The 21,338-nt window shown below is 41.6% G+C and overlaps 1 protein-coding gene and 1 pseudogene across 1 annotated transcript in view; both read right to left on the reverse strand.

The window, feature by feature from the left end:
• ARHGAP6 (Rho GTPase activating protein 6) overlaps positions 1-16,274 on the reverse strand; it is a 532,244-nt gene extending 515,970 nt beyond the window's left edge. Inside the window, exons 1-2 of the mRNA XM_045050342.1 lie at positions 16,052-16,274; positions 14,107-14,441 (exon numbers count right to left, since the gene is read on the reverse strand). Coding sequence (XP_044906277.1) covers positions 14,107-14,313 — 207 coding nt within the window. The 5' untranslated portion in view covers positions 14,314-14,441; positions 16,052-16,274. The remainder of the gene's footprint in view (positions 1-14,106; positions 14,442-16,051) is intronic.
• On the reverse strand, positions 10,105-10,215 carry LOC111558900 (annotated as a pseudogene).
• Positions 16,275-21,338: the final 5,064 nt, after the last annotated feature.

Consider the following 21,338-nt stretch of genomic DNA (forward strand, 5'->3'; position numbering starts at 1 on the left):
TCCAAATTACAACTCTAGTCCTTTACTATGCCTTTATAAAGTCTTTAAGAGGTTGATGATTGCTATAATTTGGAGGGTAACATGCAAGGCTACTTTCAGTTTGTATATGAAAATGAGATTCAAAGGATTAAAGTGTTCTCAAGACTAAAGATAGGGCCATTAGGAGGAAACAGTGATGTCATGGTTTTGAGATTTATTTTATTTTGATTTCTTCCACTAAATTCATGTTAAAGCCCGCTATCTTCATTTGTCTTCCAGAATAATTTGATAGCTCAGAGTAACTTATTAGCCACGTTGGGTTTTTTTTTTTGTTTTTTTTTTTTTGTTTTTTTTTTTTTTTTTTTTTTTTGCTGTTGTTCCTTGGAACTTAAAACCTAGTTTAAACAATGTTGACAAAGTGGTGCCAGCTGGCTCAGTCGGTAGAGCATGCAACTCTTGATCTTGGGGTTGTGAGTTCGAGTCCCATGTTGGGTGAAGAGATTACTTGAAAATAAAATCTCTTGGGGCGCCTGGGTGGCGCAGTCGGTTAAGCGTCCGACTTCAGCCAGGTCACGATCTCGCGGTCCGTGAGTTCGAGCCCCACGTCGGGCTCTGGGCTGATGGCTCGGAGCCTGGAGCCTGTTTCCGATTCTGTGTCTCCCTCTCTCTCTGCCCCTCCCCCGTTCATGCTCTGTCTCTCTCTGTCCCAAAAATAAATAAACGTTGAAAAAAAAAAAAAAGAAAAGAAAATCTCTAAAAAAAATTTTTTAATGTTGATATGGACAATCAATGGTGCGGGCAGAATACAGTCTAATCATACGTAAACTGAAAAAAATACATATGTAATATATATTTCAGTCCATATATTTCATTCTGTAGTTATGAAACAACTTAAAAGTCCAAATACTCTACATTCCGTTGTTTTCATGCTCTTGTTTCAAGGTCGATTGGTCTCAAGTCTGTAAGAGACCAATCTGCAAAATAACCAGCTGTCATGATAAAATCGCCTGGAAAATGTTACTGAAGCTAATAGAAGTGAATTAATGCTTAGACCTGGTTGAAATAACACAGTTTAAACAGTGAGTAAAGAATGCATGGCAACATCATCCTTGTCTTGCAGCACAAGTATCTCCTCCAGAAAACCCTCCACTGACCTTCCAACATGAAATTGCCTGCTTCTCTGTGCTCCTCTAAGCGCTCTCTACTTCCTTTATCATTACACTTTTTTTTTTCTTTACTGAGTTTGTAAATTTGTCCATCAGGCAAGTCCCTAGTTTCCTGAGGCCAGGGATAAGCATTTGTGCTGTCACCTCCTCAGTTTCTCCTCTAGTATCCAGGACATACTAAGTACTTTTTGGCTGAGTTACTGATCAACAGGACCACGGCGCACAATCCTCTCTTCACTAGTCTTGCTGCCTCTCGGTCACTGTGTTTCTCCTGCTGGGACACACCTCTCAAAATACACATTACAGATTCACTGCAGTATAAATGTTTCTCCTTGGTGTAAAAGTACCATTGGGTAGAAAGGGTGAAGGTCTCTTTATGACTCTTGATTTCTGAATTGTGCCCACTGTACACTTTTATGTGTTCATCTCAGTATTCGATCGATCGGGGAAAGTTCACATGTCTTGTTTGACACATTGTTTACGAGTTTGCCCGCCCGTACATTCCTACGGAAAAGGAAAGCCTTCAAAACAGTGTTCAGGTCTACGTCTGGGGGTTACATTTGACAGGGGGGAGGGTCGGGAGGGAGGAGGAGAAACAGGGCAAAGGAAAGCAAACAATTCTACTTGCCGGGCACTGTTCTAAGTACTTTATAATACGTTACCATTCAATCTTTGCAGTAACCCTAGTTGTTAGAGAGGAATCTCTTAATTGCCACATATGGAAATTGGGACAGGTGCACACACATGGCATGCACATGCACACATTATGCAGAATACAGAACCAGCTCAACCCTAGGTGGAATAAAGTCTCCACCACCTGCTGCTTCTGTGTGCCTCTTAGAATAGAAGCCAGCAGAGGCTTCCCGAGTGCTGCCCCAGCTGTGTTCCTGCAGGGCTCAGTTTGGTTACATAAGCTTTCACTTTACAATAATTTGTAAGCTATATATTTACATTGTATGCAGTTTTTGTATGAATGCAATTCCTTGCAATTAAAAAAAAAAGTTTGAAAGACAAAAGGAAGGAAAGAAGGGAATAAGGAGGGGAGATGGAGAAAAAGAGTGACAGGGAGGGAGCGGGACAGGAAGACCCCGACAAAGGAAGCATTACGTAATTGTTAGCTATTATTGTCTGAAAACAACTCACTATGCTTTTGGATGCATTTTTGAATGTAGGAACAAGATACTGATCAGTAAGATGTATCGAGTGAAGTGTCATGGGCACAAGTAGCTCTTTTGTGGAGGGCGTTCTACTTTTGTTTGAAAACAGCACAGTGTTTCACCTCTTCTTCCTGTGTAACTTTTTATTGTAAAATATTACAAACAGAGAAAGTTGAGAATAACAACTATGTGCATACTTACCACACAGCTTTATCAATTCTTTATCTTGTATCCTGTGTCAGTTATTTTAAGTACAAAATAATTAGCTATACAATTATGCAAGTGGAACAACCCCTCCCCAATATGTGCATCTTCCCCCCTCCTGTTTGTCTTCTTTCGTATGGGCATCATCATGAATTTATTGTTTACTGCTGCTGTGCATTTATTAAATTTTTTTTTAATTTTTATTTACTTTTGACAGCGAGACAGAGAGAGAGAGAGAGCAGGGGACGGGCAGAGAAAGAGGGAGAGAGAGAGAATCTGAGCAGGCTCCACACTGTCGGTGCAGAGACCGGTGCGGGGCTCCAACTCACAAACTGTGAGATCATGATCTAAGCCGAAATCAAGAGTCGGACACTTAACTGACTGAGCCACCCAGGTACCCCTGCTGTGCAGTTTTACACAAATATCATACATCATATATACTGTTTTGCATGTTTTTAAAATTATGCTTTACTCATTATTATGGTTTTAATACAATATTTCTGCTATCTTATTTGCTGTATAGTGCTCTATTGTATGAACATGACACATATTTATCCGTTCTCCATCTGTTATGTATTTAGATCATTTTCATATACTTTTTAAATTTCTTTAATGTTTACTTATTTTTGAGACAGAGCGCGAGCAGGGGAGGGGCAGAAAGAGAGGGAGACACAGAATCTGAAACAGGTTCTAGGCTCTGAGCTGTCACCACAGAGCCCGACACAGAGCTCGAACTCATGAACCGTGAGATCATTACCTGAGCCGAAGTCAGACGCTCAACTGACTGAGCCACCCCAATCATTTTCACATATTTCTTTTTTACAACAAGCAATGCTAGAAAAAACATTCTTATACTTGTCTCCTGTTACATAAAGTTAAGAATTTTCTAGATATATTCCTCAAAATGGAATTACAGTACATCTTCAGCTTTACCATCTAAGGCCAAATTGTTCTCCAAACCAGATTTGTCCATTTGCACTCCCACTAAAAGCATATAAGAATTCTCCCCAACTGGTATCTTTTCCAGAACTTTGCATTACGTAGCCTTTACATTTTCGCCAATTTGACAATGTGAAACTGGTATTGTGGTTTGAAGATATATTTCCCTAAACGCTAAAGAAGTGATACATATTTTAAAATGCTTCTGTCATTTCAATTTTCTCCCATGTTGACTGCCTACTTTTGTTTTAGGTCATTAATCTTCTATTTATTAATTCCTAAGCACTCCCTAAAAATTCATCTCTGGTATCTCTTTCCTCTCTGGTAAGCAAATTCTTCAGGCAATTTTTTAAACTGACATATATACACACAGAAAAATACACAAATGGGGCACTGGGTGGCTCAGTCAGTTGAGGGTCCGACTCTTGACTTCAGCTCAGGTCATGACCTCACAGTTTGTGGGCTCAAGCCCCACATCAGGCTCTGTGCTGACAGCTCAGAGCCTGGAGCCTGCTTCGGATGCTGTGTCTCCCTCTCTCTCTGCCCCTCCCCGATCATGCATGCGCACATGTGCTCATTCACCCTCTAAGATAAACTTAAAAAAAAAAACCTTATTAAAAAAAGAAAAATACACAAATAGTAAGTGCACAGGTCAGTAAACTTTCACAAAGGTAACCAAGTGGCCACATCACAAAATAGGACATTACCAGCACCCAGAATATCCTCTTTTGTTCCTTCTCACAAGGATAAACACTAGTTCAATTCTTAATACTCTGCGTTATTTTTGCCTGTTTTTGAACTTCATGTAAACAGAATTACCCAGTACTTACTGCCTAGTGTGTGTGGCTTCCATTCAATAATATTAGCGAGAGATTCATCTGTTTGTTCTCTGTGATATATTGTATTGTATTGTATCAATGTATCACAATTTATGTATTCAGTCTACAGTTGAAGGCTATTTAGACAGCTGACAGTCTAGGAGCTCTTTGCAACTTGGGATTATCGGTCTTTTCCGTTTAAGGCATTCTAGTGAGCATGAAATGATTATCTTGGCAATGTGCATCTCCCTGCTGAAGTTCATCACTTTTCAAATATCCTCTCCCACACCGTGACTTGCTTTTCCACTATTTTTATGCTGCCCTTTGATGAACAGAAGTTCTTAATTTCAATGTAGTACACTTTTTTCTTTTTAATTAGTGCTTGTAGGTGGCAATATTTTGCTACCTCCGAAGTCAGTAAGACATCCTCCTATGCTTTCTTCTAAATGTTTTGTTGTTTTTACCATTCACATATACATCTACAATCCATCTGAGATTGATTTTGGCATATGGCTGAGTGAGAGGGTCAAGATACCTTTTCATATGGGCATGGAGTTGACTCAGCATCACTTATTTAAAAGACCATCCCTGGGGCACCTGGCTGGCTCAGTTGGTCGAGCATGTGACTCTTGATTTCAGGGTTGTGAGCTCAAGCCCCACATTGGATGTAGAGATCACTTAAAACTAAAATCTTAAGGGGCGCCTGGGTGGTTCAGTCTGTTAAGCATCCTATTCTTGGTTTCAGCTCAGGTCACGATCTCATAGCTTGTGGGTTTGAGCCCCATGTTGGGCTCTGTGCTGACAGTGCGAAGCCTGCTTGGGGTTCTCTCTCTCTGTTCCTCCCCCACTCACATGCATGCTTTCTCTCTCAAAATAAATAAATAACCTTTAAAATTTTTGAAAATAAACTAAAATCTTAAAAGAAAAAAGACCACTCATGGGGCGCCTGGGTGGCACAGTCGGTTAAGCGTCCGACTTCAGCCAGGTCACGATCTCGCGGTCCGTGAGTTTGAGCCCCGCGTCGGGCTCTGGGCTGATGGCTCAGAGCCTGGAGCCTGCTTCCGATTCTGTGTCTCCCTCTCTCTCTGCCCCTCCCCTGTTCATGCTCTGTCTCTCTCTGTCCCAAAAATAAATAAACATTGAAAAAAAAATAAAAAAAAAAAAAAAAGAAAAGAAAAAAGACCACTCTTGCCCAACCACACTGAAGCTATCCCTTTCTCATAATTCAAGTGACATGTGTGGGTCTATTTCTGGACTCTCTTTTCTGTTCAGTTTGTCTATTTTTCTATTCTTTTTTAAAGTTTAATTATTTTGAGAGAGAAAGAGAGAGAGTGTGGGAGGGGCAGAGAGAGAGAGAAAGGGAGAGAGAGAATTGAAAGCAGGCTCCACACTGTCTGCTCAGAGCCCAATGCAGGGCTGGAAATCATGAATCATGAGATCGTGACCTGAGCTGAAACCAAGTCGGCCACTTAACCGACTGAGCCCCCCAGGCGCACCTCTATTTTTCTGTTCTTATGTTCATACCACAGTATCTTAAATCCTGCAGCTTTATAATACGCCATGATATCTGACAATATAAATCCTCCAGGTTTGTCCTTGCTCTTCAAAGTTTTCTCTACAATTGCTGACCCTTTTCTTTCACGCAAATTTTAGAATGTGTTTGTCAATTTTTAAAAACCTGCCAGAACTGCACTATTCCTCCATTTACTTAGGTCTTTCTCATTTCTCTCAATAATGATGCACTGTTTGCATCTTTTATTAGATTTATTCCAGGTGTCTGACATTTTTTTGTGCTGTTGAAAATGGTATTTCAAATTTCATTTTCTACTTGATTATTGCTGGCATACAGAAATACAACTATCTTTCTGTGCAACAACCTTACTAAATGTACTTATTAATCCTTGTAGTTTATCTACAGATAGAGCTTTGGAATTTTTTTTTTTTTTTTTTTACATAGACAATGGTGTCATTTGAGAATAATGATGGTTTTCTGCCTTGATCATTTGCCCTTGCCTTACCGTTCTGGCTCAGACCTCAGTACTGAATAGGTACAGTCGGCATCCTGGTCTCATTCCCCACCTCAGAGGAAAAGCTTTCCTAATTCACTGCTAAGTGCAATGTTCCACAATGACCGTTTTCTGCAATGACTTTTTACGCTTAGATCTTTAGTATTCACTAGATGGCTAGTTTGCTGCATTTAAGAAGGTGTTTTTATAAAATGTAACCTTGGGTTTTTTGTTTTAGAAGTCAATACCTGGGGGTACCTGGGTGGCTCACTCGGCTCAGGTCATGATCTCACAGTTTGTGAGTTCAAACCCCCATTAGGCTCTCTGCTGTCAGCACAGAGCCTGCTTCAGGTCCTCCATGCCCTTCCCTCTCTCTCTCTCTGTCTCTCATTCTCTCTTTCTCTCTCAAAATAAATAAACTTCAAGAAAAAATAAACAAAAGTCAACACCTGATAAATTTCTCACATGTGATTTCCGTTTTGAGTGTCTATTAAGAAATGTTAACAGGATTTATTTTTTGTTGTTTGGGTATTATCTTTTTACTGTATTTTGAGAAATAAAAGGAAAATAAAAATGTATAGATTTGGATTTATATCAAAGCTATTCAGGCCACTTATCCATGTTTTTAATTTAAATTGAAATCAAGAGGAGTTTTGAAGGCACCGGAGACAGAGTTCCCCTCAAAGAGGTCCTATTACACAGGGAGAGACTGAGACACAGATACCAATCACACGGCATGGGAAGTTCACGGACATATACACGCACGTGGTCACACAAAGAGGGGCAGTTGACATCTGTGAAGACTGCATAAGAGGTGGTGCCTGAACTGAAGCTTAAAAGACAAATATAAGTTATTTAAGCAAAAGGGATGTAGAAGTAGAAATATTGCATCAGGAGTAAAAGGCCAAAAGTAAGTAAAAATAGATCTAGTCCCTGTTCTATGTAGCTCTAACATAAAGGGTAAGAGGTATTCATAAATGATATACAAGCCTTTTGCCTAAATATCTATTCATTCCTAAGCACTTTCTTATAATATAGTCTGTATGCTGTTGTATTACTAAGACAAAAGTTAATAACAGGTGTATTGAATAGCTATAATTTAAGAGTTTCTAATTTTTTTACTGGGAGGTCTCAGAAACTCATTTACAGTTTGGTGGTTCTTAAACAATATTTTCTAAATGAAACTATATTATAAATGATGCTTATCAGGTTTACCCACTGGTCCCCCAAGCCTACTTAATGCCTATTACACATGCTGTAAAGCATTAATAGTCCTATTTCAAATATACTGAATCACCATTATGTCAAGTGAGAGGAAAACTGGAAGGCTCTAGGAATACGCTGTAAAAGAAAAGACCTGCATCTCATAGAAGGTACAATTTAAAAAAAAAAAAGAAGGTACAATTTAGTGAGAGACAAATCACTATACAAATGAATGTATAATGATAATCTCAGATGAACGCTAAGACAAAACGAAGGGACCAGTGGACATATAATGAGCCTACTCCTGAGCTCTGGGAAGACCAACCTGGCAACCAGGCAAAGGGGTGAAGGAATTAATGTTTTCATTTGTGGGGGGGGGGGGATCCTCAGTAGTGGAATCAATGGATCATATGGTAGTTCTAGCTATAATTGTTTCAGGAACCTCCATGGTGTCTTCCACAGTGGCTGCACCAGTTTGCATTTCCACCAACAGTGCATCAGGGTGCCTTTGTCTCCACATTCTCGCCAACACTTGTTTCTTATGTTGTTGATGTTAGCCATTCTGACAGGTGTGAGGTGATATCTCATTACGTTTTGCTTTGTTTTGTGACAGAAAGAGAGAGCGAGAGAGAGCGAGAGAGCGCAGAAGCACGAGCAGGGGAGAGGGGCAGGGCAGAGGAGAGAGGTAGAGTAAGGCAGAATTTTAAGCAGGCTCCACACTCAGTGCAGAGCCCAATGCGGGGCTTGATCCCATGACCCTGGGATCATGACTTGAGCTGAAATCAAGAGTCAGATGCTCGACCAACTGAGCCACCCAGGTGCCCCGTCCTCGGCACATTTTCAATTGTATTTTTTCCCTGGTGCTGAGCTGTGTAAGTTCCTTGTATATTCTGGATATTAACCCCTTATCAAGTAATGTACGGAATTGTTAAATCATTACATTGTATACCTAAAACTAATATAGCACTGTATGTTATTTACACTTCTATAAAAAAAAAAAAAACAAGGGTGACTAAAGAACATTGTGGATCGGATGTTAAAGGAACAGGGACAAGAACAGCATACATAATGTAAGAAAGGAGTAGAGTACCATGAGAAAGACCATATCCAGATGACACAGAGTCTTGTGAACCATGTCATTTTTTTCTAAGAGCAAAGGGAAGCCCCTGAGAGATCAAAAACAATGGAGTATCATGGCAGATTTACATATTAAACACCCCATCTCATCTGCACCATGGAGAAAAGACTAGAAGCAAGGCATCCGGTTACGAGGTGACCATGCTGATCCAGGAGAGGGGTAGCAGTGGCTCAGACCACTGTGGCAATAGCAGAGATGGAAAAAAATAAAATAAGTTGGACAAGTGTTTAGGTGACAGAACTTGGTGCAGGATTAGTGAGAGGGCAGAGAGAAAGGGGTGTGAAGGATGACCACAAATTTTTAGAGTTGTTTAGGAAGAGCTGATTGAACGGTGAAAGTGAGGAAGAAAAGTGAATAGGTGTTATCCAGACATATGACATGAACGATAGAATGTATAATGATTTAGCCATGGAAATTTACTAAGACACAGCAGCAAGTTTAGGGAGAAAGGTGATGAGTTTCACTTTGGACTCACTGCATTTGAGATATTTTGGGTATTCCATGGGTACAAGACAAGCAGGTAGTTTGAAGACCAGGGTCTGACACTGTGAATAGAGTGTCTGGAGTAGAGACAAAGGTGTGGGATTCCTGATTTTGCAGGTTACAGTTGGCCCCTCAGTGGGATTGAGATGGGACTCTGGGGGAGTACTACCATTAAGAATTAGGATTGCTGCGGTGCCTGGGTGGCTCAGTCGGTTGAGCATCCAACTCGATTTCCACTCAGGTCATGATTCCAGGGTCGTGAGATCAAGCCCTGCGTAGGACTCCGTGCTAAGCATGGAGCCTGCTTAAGATCATCTCTCTCTCCAACTCTGCCCCTCTCCCCACCTCGCACTCGCACTCTCCCTCTAAAAATAAAAATAAAGGTGAGTGGGACACCTGGGTGGCTCAGTCGGAGGAGCGTGTGACTCTTGATCTCGGGGTTATGGGTTCAAGCCCCACATTTGGTGTAGAGATTAGTTAAAAGTAAGATTTTTTTTAAAAAAGAATTAGGGCTGCAGGTCTTACAATCTCTTAAATTAGAACCCAACCTCTTTTCAGCCACATGTTTATACAGTCCCTAAGTAAATCGTATCTTGTCTGTGCAAACTCCTCAGGTTTAATTACAACCCTTCCTGGCTGGGTGCTAGTGATTGAGAATCTGATTGAGAATCAGATACACTATTTTCCTCCAATGGAAACCAAGTGCTGAGTAAAGAAAAGCAGAAGAATTTAACATTTTCACCTCTTTCTGTTCCTATATGAGAACTGGTCTTTCTCCATCCTCTCTAGCCTCTTCAGGCAACAAACCAACATTCATGAGGCCGTATGCACAAGCCAGGCTTGTGCGTGCCACGCTCAGAAAACCATGTGCAAACCGGGGATGTGATTTATCATTATACAGAATAATTATTTGCTATTAAACTTTAATTGCACACCCATACAATGAAAAATTAAATTTGGTATAAGGCTTGTTTGTGGACAACCTTGCACCACGCCAGTACCACCTTTGGTACAATCTTTTATATTTCACATCACAGTGGGATATCGGGAAAAGTTTTCAATTAGCAATAATCACAGCTCAGATAAACCTCATTGACTACGATCCCGCCCCTGTACAAGGCTACAATCCTCTACATTTCAAACGTCATAACAAACGTATTTCAAACGTCCAAAATAATTTGGCTCACTTTCCTGCTTTTGCTACATGCAAAAATAGTGGCCCTGTCAGCAGGTATTCAGTATGTTGACTATTACATTCATTAGGACTCCTGGTTGCAAGCGGCAAAAACCCATCTGAAACCAACTTCGAGAAAAAAGAACTATTGCCCTTGATAGCCAGGTAGCTCAATGAACCTAAGCAAAAGCCGCAGAATCTGAAAAATCAGGGAACACCACTACCAAGACGCTTTACCCATTGGGATTTCAACTTGTTTCTGCTTCTCTTTGTAAGTTAGTTTCACACATTGTTATTGTACATCATCCTCTCCATGGGGTGGGAAAGATGTCACCCCAGTCAGGTTTTGGCTGCTTCCTTTCCACTCAGGTTGCTTTCTCCCCATGTTCAGGTAGCAAGAACAAGGAATGATTCTGTTTGGTGGGGAGACACGATATTTCACTGGGCCAGGCCTGGGCCAGAGAGAGAGATTTGCCACCACAATAAAGAATGTGGCAACTCTTTTGAGGTCTATCAAAGAAAATCATTACCATACAATCCAGTCATTACCATACAATCCACACAACAGTGATGTTGAAAATCTAATCTTTTGGGGGGCATGAAACAAGCTGTGGCAATACCTCAGAATCATCCTTCTGAATGTGAATTCTCATTGGGGAGTATTGTGCGCATAGACAGAGTAAGATTGGGGGTGGAAGCCTCAATGTCCCCGAGCATCCCTAAAATATCATATTTGTCGTAAATGTCAACCTCTAAAAAATGAGATATGAAAATCATTTTCAGTTACTTTTGAACCCAAACTTGCCAAGTTTAGTCTAGATTTTACTACATGCAAGACAAGTTTAATAAAGAGTAATCTAAACCAGTAACTTTTAATTTGGTGAACAAGCTAATTTTTTCATGATCCATTAATCACATACTCATATGGTATTCTCTTCACAAGATTCTGTTTTTTAAAAACAACATCAGCATGGCATCTTATAAACATTAATTACAGATTTGAGTAAAGAGGAAGTATACCTCTAGCCATGATTCCTGGGAGAACTGAAAACTAATGAACATTTACTGTAGCTCAATTCTCTTTACCGGGCCTTCTTCAAAAACAAAAAATTAATTATAGAGACCAAAAAGCCATTTTCCAAACATGATAAAACCAAACAACACTGTTTGCAAGATTCACTTACTGGAATGGGAACACTTAAGTGATCAAGAAACTAATATATTTCATAATATGGTTAACAGCAAAATGTACAGCTTATGTGAATTTTGTTTCCCAGTCAAGGTTCACCAGGAATTCAAAATATACAATTAGTTTTATTATTCACATTACAAAGTCATTTTTATGTAAAACTAGCCTAGAATATGTTCTATGCCGAAATGTCATCTGAGTCTTAAGTAAAGCAAATTTGAGATGAATAAGACATTCAGTGCTCCCTTTAAAATTATTGCACCAAACTTCAATTAGGCTTTAATATTCCAGAGGCCTTGGCATGTGGACTCTATTATGTAAGTCAATTTTTTTAAACACTGATTTGATATTTTGGACCTTGTATAAAACTATTTTCTATAAATTTCTCGGGAATTCCAACTCTAAAGAGACTTTTTATTTATTTATTTTACTTTTTAAAATTTATTTGAGAGACAGAGAGAGTGTGCGTGCGTCAGTGGGGGAGAAGGGCACAGAAAGAGGGAGAGAGAATCTTGAGCAGACTCCACGCCCAGCGTGAGCCCAATGCAGGGCTTGATCCCATGACCTGAGTCGAAATCAAGACTGGGACACTCAACCAACTGAGCCTCCTAGGCGCCCCTCTGAGGAGACTCTGAATCTGGCCATTGTAGCTGATCTGACTCTCAATATCATGAAGACTGAAACGATTCTCTGACTGTAAGCTCCGTGTCCTTTTCTCATGCAAACGATATTCTGTGCAAGTGTGCATTTGATATATCACAGGTGCAGAGAGCATAGATGACATGGTAGTGTAAAGACGGACATTTGAAACCCCTTTAGATTTGTGCATGCCTTTTTTCAAGCTTGTAAAACTTGCTGGAATGTTAACAAGTAAACTGAGAAAGTAGCAGGACATGGGAACTGCAATCAGAATGACACAATCATTGACGTGTCTCCTTGGACAAGTCCTTCACTGTCCCCGTGCCTTAGTTTTGTTTTTAAGTGGCGATAATAGTAGTTACATCAGAGGCTTGTTTGTGGCAATAAATAAAATGATGAATGAAAAACCTGGCATGTAGCCACTTCATAAATAGTTACTGTTATTATTTGATTCTGTTACAAGGAGTAAGCCTCAGCTTTGAGCATTTAATATTAATTTTGGTTGAGAAACAAAAGTTATTTTTTGGATTTATCACTAGGGACAAACCTAATGCCAACAGTGACTTTACTCAAACTTGCCAATGGATGTATATAAATGTAAAATGTCCAGAAGGAATGTTAAATAGCCATGTCCCACAGTTCTGGATTCCTGAGAACCCAATTCCATGCTGGGTGTTGGCCATTAATATTCTTGATCACACAACAGGAAAGTCTGATGAGCATCTGCCTCGGTTTACCCCTCAAAATGCTAGGCTTAGCCTGTGCAATAAGAGTTCAAATTCCTCAGGTGCCTGGATGGCTCAGTTGGTTAAGCGTTTGGCTCTCAATTTCAGCTTAGGTCATGATCTCACAGTTCATGGTTTTGAACTCATCATCAGGCTCTGCGTTAACAGCGTGGAGCCTGCTTGGGATTCTCTCTCTCCCTCTCTCTCTCTCTTTGCCCCTCCCCACACAAACACATGAGCTCTCTCTCTCAAAAATAAATAAACATTAAAAAATAAAAAGTTCCTCAGGTGAGCAGAAATCCAAATTGTGTTTTGTAATGCCTTTTGTTGCTACTGTATCATTAGCAGTTTTTCCATGTCAATAAGTATCATTTTACAACATAATTTTAAATGGATTCACAATATAGACGTGCTGCTATAATTTGTTTCAGATTTGTGCTTGGCTTCGAGTTCAGGCAAGGCACCTTGTATATCCTTGCTACTTACAAAGTGACCTTGACTTGAGTCTTAATGCCTAGGCACAGCCTTCTTATGGTTTTGTAGACCTGACTGGTTAAGACATCGTGGGCTCTGACGTCAGTCTGAACTCACACCCCAACCTTGGAAATTGGTTAGCAATGCCGGTGCCGGTTTGTACATCTGTTAAATAAGGATGATCATAATGCCACCTCATAAGATGGGGGTGATTCAATCTGAATATGTAAAGTACTTAGCACAGTGCCTAGCACAACAAAAACACTCAATGAATCTTAACTATTGACAAAAAAAAAAAAAAAAAAAAAAAAAGGAAGAAGAGAAAAGCAGCCTCTGGCACCCATAAGCTAGCCAGGCCTTCCCAGCTGCTTCTGGCTGTTTTCCTGCTCACCATAAACGATGTCACAGAGTATTAGACAAGCCCACTTTAGTGACCGCGGCCAGTAGGTGACCCACTCTATAATCCTGCCTGAACACGGACAAAACACAAACGTTGTCCAAACCACAAACGAGGAAACAGCCCTTCTCCCAGGCAATGAACGGCTGCTGCTTCCTTGCCCGTTAGAGCCTCAGCATTACTCTGGTGTCCTCCTAGGTAAGATGTCCTCAAATATCCAACCAGAAAAATCCCTTCTTGTTGGCAGCATCCAATGCAAAGCCAAGCCCCAGTTCCTTACCTCCTCCCCTCCCCGAATAACCTAACACAAGCCCAAATTCTCTAATAAGCCCTTTCTAACCTCCTCACCGAGGGAGACGCCTCACAGCTCCGCAAGGTATACATTCTCCCTGGCCGCAGCGCACGATAAACCCACCTTGTTCCACTCAAGCTGAACGAGTGTGTTCCCGGTGGTCTTCAGCTGGCGGGCACTGCTGGTATTATTCTGGAACCCTTTCTTCATAATGGAACTACAATGTAGGAAGCTTGTTTTCACCTTGGAACTACATCCGTGTATCATTTGGAAAAGCAGAGGTAGGAGCCAAGAAGCAAAGGTCATCTCCACTTGACTTGAGAGAAGCATCAACACAGATTAGGGATTAAGCACTGCAACCTTTGGGCGCCTGGCTGGTTCAGTCGGTGGAGCATGCGACTTGATCTCGGGGTTGTGGGTTCGAGTCCCACGTTGGGTGTAGAGACTAAACATAAAATCTTTAGAAAAAAGAAGAAGCATTGCAACTTTTGTAAAAGGGTCACAACTTTTTATCAGAATATTGTTTAACCACAAAACAGACCGTTAGAATGTTGGCCTGCATATTACTCAAGACTAAAAAGTTTTAAGTGTCTAGCTGTTAAGGCCGTAGGTTGTTCCTAATTTATAAATGGATTGTTCTAGAAATTCACTTAAAGTTCGTTGGTAACAGAGCTTCCAATTTAAACCATATCATAAATGATCATTAGGTTTACTGTTCATCCCCAAAGCCTATTTATTCCTGAATCCATGTGAAGTACTATTTCAAATGCACCATCATTTATGCCTTACTGTCCAGGTAAAAATGCATTCTCACCGTGGGACTTCCGTCTCACCAATATAGCCAAAAATAGCAGTGTATATCATGCTAGGTGCCAGTAACCTAAGTTCCTACAAATGTAGAAACGGTATGCCCAGGACAGGGTTTATCAGAGTGCATAGCAAGAACCTTGGAGTTAAAGCGGCAGGGATGGTTAATTCGGTGAGTCGGGCGCTGAAAAATGTATCAAGGAGTCGAGTGAGCGAGCCCACCCCTAGCTCTCCGCCCTGGTAAGAGTATCATGGCGGGCTGCCGCGCTTAGCCACGTTCCAGCACAGACAATAAAGCCCAGAGAGGAAGACGAGACTTTACGCCAGAGCGATCCCTTCCTGAGGCAGGGGAACCTTCTCTTAGAGAAGTGATTCCCCCTCCTACAATTTCCCTCACCGTGCAAATTTCTCTCATTGGCCCAGGAGTGTATCACATGACCATGCTGAACCTGACCACCGCAAGAGGTAAAGTTCTCAGAATCACCTGGGAGCTTTGGAAACAAAATTCCAATTCTCAGCAACAGTAGGTTTTAAAAGTTCCCCAGCTGTTCCAAGAGTATACTTAGAAGCCAGGCCTACTGCCCTAGCCTCATCAAGTTTCATCCCTGCCTGGGCTTTCGGGCTCTGCCAGCAGCCATGGCGCAGGGAACAGCTAAGGCCGTGGGTGACCCACGAACTACACCTAGCACGCGGACACACCTTTTGCTATAGCTAAGAAAAGGGGTGTCTGCAGCTCGGTCCACCCGCTAGAAGAAGTAAAAAGATTTGTTATAAGAGATCTGACGCCTATCTTAATCCTTAATCCCCTGGAAAAAGTGGAAAATGAAGAAAATACCTTATAAACTTCCACTCCTGAGTGTTGTTAAACATACAAGCCTGTAGACCGAGGTGGCTGTAAGGCTGTGGCACCTTACGGAAGCAAAGCAAAATCTAAGTCTCTAAATGCCTCAAGGTTATGAACTCAAAACGCTACGAACAACCAATCACAAACAGCCAACGAGGCTTGAAGCGATAGCCCATCCACCATCTCCTGGCTTTGCTTCTGCCTTTCCTCCAGAAAATCTCTCGCCGGAGCTCCGGTCCGCGGAGCCCACCCAACCACTTCCGGTTCGGTGCTGCCACATTCAAAAGGACTTCGGCTCAAATAAACCCTTAACATTTTTCATATGCCACCGTTTATGTTTGAAGAGTTCTCATCTCAGAGCAGGGAGCCGGAGGAGGCCCCCCACAGCCCCCAGCAGCCCTGAGCAAGGAGAAGTACCTGCTGAGCCCCTCGAACTCGCTGCTCTGTAGGGATGGCGGGCAACCCCCTCGGATCCGGGTTCTGGCTCTGCAGCGGCACCTGCAGCTTCCCGCCTCATGAGCTTTCAGGCGTTAATGGCTTATTTGAGCATTTCTTTTTCCACACGGCTCCAGAAAGCGGCTGGCGTTGGACTGGGTCCGACTTCAAAACCAGACCGGGTCCCGGGCGGACGGGTTCCGCCCTAGAAACTGGTCCCGGAAAGGACTGGGTCCGCCTTAGAAACTGGGCCGGGTCCTGTGGGACACCTCAGCTGGATAAAATTTTGTCTTAAGGCGGAACAAGTAATAAAGATAATCTTCAGTTACAGTGGCCAGCCACAGTGAAGAACTTTTAACCATCTTAGATAATATTATCAATTTACAAGATGCCCTAAAGAAAAAGGGGGCTTCACACTCACTGTAAAGGGGAGACAGAGGGGTGCCCGGAGGCTCAGTTAAGCATCTGACGCTTGATTTCCACTCAGGTCATGATCTCAGGGTTCATGAGTCCGAACCCTATGTTGGGGCTCTGCGATGGCATGATGCAGCCTGCTTGGGATTCTCTCTCCCCCTCTCTCTCTGCTCCTCCCCTGCTAGCCCTCTCACTCAAAAATAAATGAATAAACTTAAAAATAAAGACAAAATTCTTTTCCTCCTCTACACTTTCTGGCGACCAGCATAAGACCCGCAGGGCCACCCCACTCACTCTGGAGCGTACAGACAGCATCGTGGGAAAACTGGCACAAGCCAGCAAGGGTAAGAATTCTTACCAAAGTCAACTCTCCCAGACCTCTGTTGCCTGGTTGAGAGAAAGTAAATTTCATGTTTTCCCTTCCTTTCCAAATTCAGATTGGCAGAAAATATATCAGTTATTCATCCTTTCTCTCCCAGCGACAGGTATTGTGGCTAGATAAGTCTGGGCAGAAATGGGGATGGCATTCCATTTGCAGCTAGGGTCCTACCAACTGTTACAATACCCCAGCAATTGCAGCTCTCAGGGGGACTGTCCAGGTCTTTCTCTCTATTGGGTATTTTTCACAGTGGCTCTGGATCTTGGGTAACTAGTATCATCTGCACCTCTTTGAGAACCCCTCTTAGCTCCATGGGGTGGTTCAATACTGCCAGAAATATTTACTGCTTGTTCCAGCTGAAACCTGACAAGATACTCAAAAGGATTTTTTTAAGTAGCTCTGTGGTCATAAATTAGCCAAATTGGAGGCTGATATTCAGAGCCTGATAAGAACTTTTTCAGGCCTTCTCCCCTAAGCTAAAACAAAAATGTTTGCCCAGAAGAAAGAAAAGCATTCTAAAGGCACTGTGGAAGGATTTACTAAAATGTTGTAAAGAAACCCAGCTGTAAATCTAGAACATACAAATCGGTTGATTTGTTGCAGATCTTCCTGATACAAAGAAGCAAATGGAGTCTCCCGCACTTCCATGGCTGGGTCAGTGGCTACATATTCAGATTGCAACTTTATTCTTTGAAGAATTAAAAACAAATGCACTACAGTATCAGTCTTTCTAAGAACAGAAATGCAGCTCTAGAAACAATACAAGGCCCACCTATCCTCTCTACCAATCCCAAATCCTCCCCTATTCATCTCAAAAGGCTTGCACATATTGTAAAAGATCTGGCTTTAAGAAACAAAAGCTCCTCTTGGAGAAACATTTTTTCTCTGTGCCTTTGAGATGCAAATGTTCTACCTAGTTTTCTCTAGGAACTCAGAGCCATCTCTTGAAGTACTGACTTCGGGGAGATAATTCTTACCAGAAAAACAAAAAGAAGCTATTTGGAAATTAGGTGAATGAATCCAGAAATATTAATAAAAGCTCTAGCCATCTGAGCAAGTAACCTTAACTTATTCTATCTGCCAGAAACACAATTTAGATACAACCATTCTTTTTAAACTAGTGAGTTTTGGGGTACCTGGGTGGCTCGGTTGAGTGTCCAAAATAAGTAAATAAACATTAAAAAAATAAAAGCTAGTTTAAGTTTGTTGGTTTAATTAAAACAGGCATTAAACAGAATACTTCAATTCTACCTAGGTTTACTAAAAGTCAAATAAGCTAATATGTTATCTGTGTTACATAATATGTCAGCAAGAACGGTTAACTGGGGCTCAGTCAGTTAAGCATCCAACTCTTGATCTCAGCTCAGGTCTTGATCTCAGGGTCGTGAGTTCAATGAGAATGAAATGGAAATGAAGCCTAGTTAAAAAAAAAAAAAACAATGGTTAGCTGTTTAACATCTCATGAAATTTTCATAAGCACAGTAATCTAAATATAATTGTTAAGAACAAGTGAATTAAATAAATGTAAGTGAAAGTTTTAAAAGATATTTTTCAACAATATATATGGTTTGTGGTAGGTCTACTTAAGATAGTTGCCAAAATCTTGAGAACTTGAAACCTTAGTTATACTGAGATAAGCTAAATGAGGGTTATTCACTGACTATCTTAGTCATTCCAAATGATAAAATACTAAAATAGCAAATACTGAACATGGGTTTATCCACTTTTGCCTTTCTTTTACAGAGGAACTAAATATATTGGGGTCTATTAGTAAATATCTTTTGTGCCACACTGAAAATTTTACTATGAGAAAGAAGGTACTTCTAGAAATTGTGAAATGTATTTATAAATTTCCCGAATCCATAGAATGCTAGTGTAACAGACAGTCACATCGCTGACTTCTTAGTTTTCACAAGGAATAAAGGATCCTAAGGGGTAAGAATTCTAATCAACATAATTAGTAATTACAACTACTTAGGAATAATAAGGGTGCAAGGAAACCACTGGGTCTGTCTGTAACCTGAACCGGGCCCTGAACTCTCCTAGTTTCCTCAAATGTCTGGCTACAACTCTCCAGACTGACATTTCCCATTTTCTCCCACGCTTCTGACTTGGAATCACTAAGCACAAAGACTGCCCTGGAATCTCCCTGGAAGAAACCATCCCAGGTCCTTCTCACTGCCGACACCACAGCCAAACTTCAGGGACTGGAACCCTGGGTCCACATCTCCCCATTAAAAAGGGCTCCCCCAGACTCCTGGAACCACACACCGGCTGCAGACCTAAAATTAAAGTTGACTAGGGAGGTTCCTACCCAGAAGCAGATGGACTTTCTTGCTAAGATGGTTTCAGATAATAGAACTGCTTTAGGTTACTTCTTGGCTGAAAAAGGAGGAGCTTGTGCCACAGCAAATACCTCCCACAATACCTGGATCAACACCTCTGGTGTTGCAGCAAATATGATAAATTAACACATCAGCCACTTGGCTAAAGCAGGTTGATGTCCCTTCTTTGATTTATCTGATACCAATTGGTTTGGCTCATGGGGGCCCTGGCTAAGGCTTCTGTATAGTTGTCATCGTAATGTCCCTTGTACACTATGTTCTCTCAAATGCCTTAAATGCATGTTCACAGCCGTCAGCAGTACATACATCGAATGGTCTCACTGGGCTTGGAGAACCAGAAACAAGATAAACGAGGAGATGAACAGGAAAAACATTTTTTCCATGGATCTGACATCATAACCTAGGAGTTTCACAGTGAGACAAAGAGCAACTTTGATGGTGGCCGAGAGCGGCACTAATACCAAAGTTCTGGTCACTCCTTCACGTAGAAGATGACCAAAAGGGGGGAATGGTTAATTCAACAAGGAGGCTGTTAGACTGAGGTAAGTCTAATGCCTTGGCAGCCTGAAACGTAAGCCTGTGAATGTCTCAATGTTATGAAATAAAATACTAAGGATAGCCAATCACAAACGGCCAACCAGTCTTTACACTGTAGCCAATCAATAACTTCCTTATTTCTGCCTTTTCGCTATAAAGTCTCCCTCTGAGCTCCTGACACTGAAGTGCTCTGAGTGCTTCTGGTTTGGCACTGATTCCGACTGATTTTTGCCTGAATTCTTCAAGATTTTTAATATATTTCAGTGTATTATTTAACAAGGGAGACTTCCTCTCTGGCGTCTTTTCTGACACTCTCCCTCCTCATAGGGAGATGTAAGCACCTGTGTCTGCTCTCTTCCGTCCTGCTCTGTCAGAGAGCATGTGTGACGTTTGCATTTATTTGTATGCTGCTGCGCCCCTCCTGAAATGTGTCTTCTTCAAGGCCAGGGTTAATATCTGCATTCTACTTTGTGCGTCTAGCATCCAGTACACAGGAGGCGCCATAAATCTTTGTTGAGTGGGGCCTCCTGGCTGGCTCAGCAGGTAGAGCATGTGACTCGATCTCAGGGTTCTGAGTTCAAGCCCTCACACCGGGCATAGAGATTACTTAAAAAAAAAAAATACATTTGTTGAATGAATGAATTAGGTCGAGGAGAAATGGCCAAGAAGTGCCTAATATTAATGGCAAGCGTTTATCCAAAACCTATTATATGCTAGGCCCTATGCAAATGCAAGTACATGGAGTAGATTTAATCCTGAAACAACCCGATGAGGTAGGAGCCACTATTACCTTTAAACGTAAGAGAACTGCATCTCACAGAGACTAATCACTTGTCTAAGGTCACAAACTAGAAGTGACAGGTGTGGCACTGGATCACAGAGCCCACCAAGTCCTTTACCTTTACACTCAAGAGGGAGAAGGATGCTTCACCCACATTAAAGGAGAAGGCTTCTATAGTGGTTCCTAATCTAGAGAAGGCCTGCAGAGGGGACTGTCATTGGTGGGATTTGTAGCTTTGGGGATCCTGGAGGCTTCTGCATTCTTGGATTGTTTAGGGGGAACAGGGAAGAAGGTGTGGCTCAAGGACATAAGAAGGGGTGGAAATGGAGAGACAAGAAAGGATCTAAAGTCTTGCCCTGCAAGGTTAGAATCTGAAGAGGAAACCTCCATTCTCCCACAAGAAACATTTTTTAAAAAGCTAATATTCAGTTGTGGTTTAGCCACGGCAATTGCTTGTGCCCTGGAGCTTCCCCTGTCATTTATGGGGAACATCACCATCAAGGGCTCATTCCTAATAAACCACAACCTGAAGAATCACAGCTCCAGTTCTGGTCCACCACTGTATTGTCATTATAGACATAGGTCACTATCTGTCCATTTTCCCCCAACCTGTCCCTCTCACGGCTCTTATTCTGGCCAATGGATCTATTGCTTACTCAAATCATTAGGCCAGAAAATCTGGACCTCTCTTGAGATTTCTCCTTTCCTCTCCCCCGTCACATCCCATGGGTGACTTGAGTTTTGGGGATTCTATTTCATAAATCTGTAATCTGTTTATTTGTTAAACATTTATTGTGTGCCAGGAATATGCAG

The sequence above is a fragment of the Felis catus genome, chromosome X (assembly GCF_018350175.1).
Source record: "Felis catus isolate Fca126 chromosome X, F.catus_Fca126_mat1.0, whole genome shotgun sequence".
NCBI classification, from domain to species: domain Eukaryota; kingdom Metazoa; phylum Chordata; class Mammalia; order Carnivora; family Felidae; genus Felis; species Felis catus.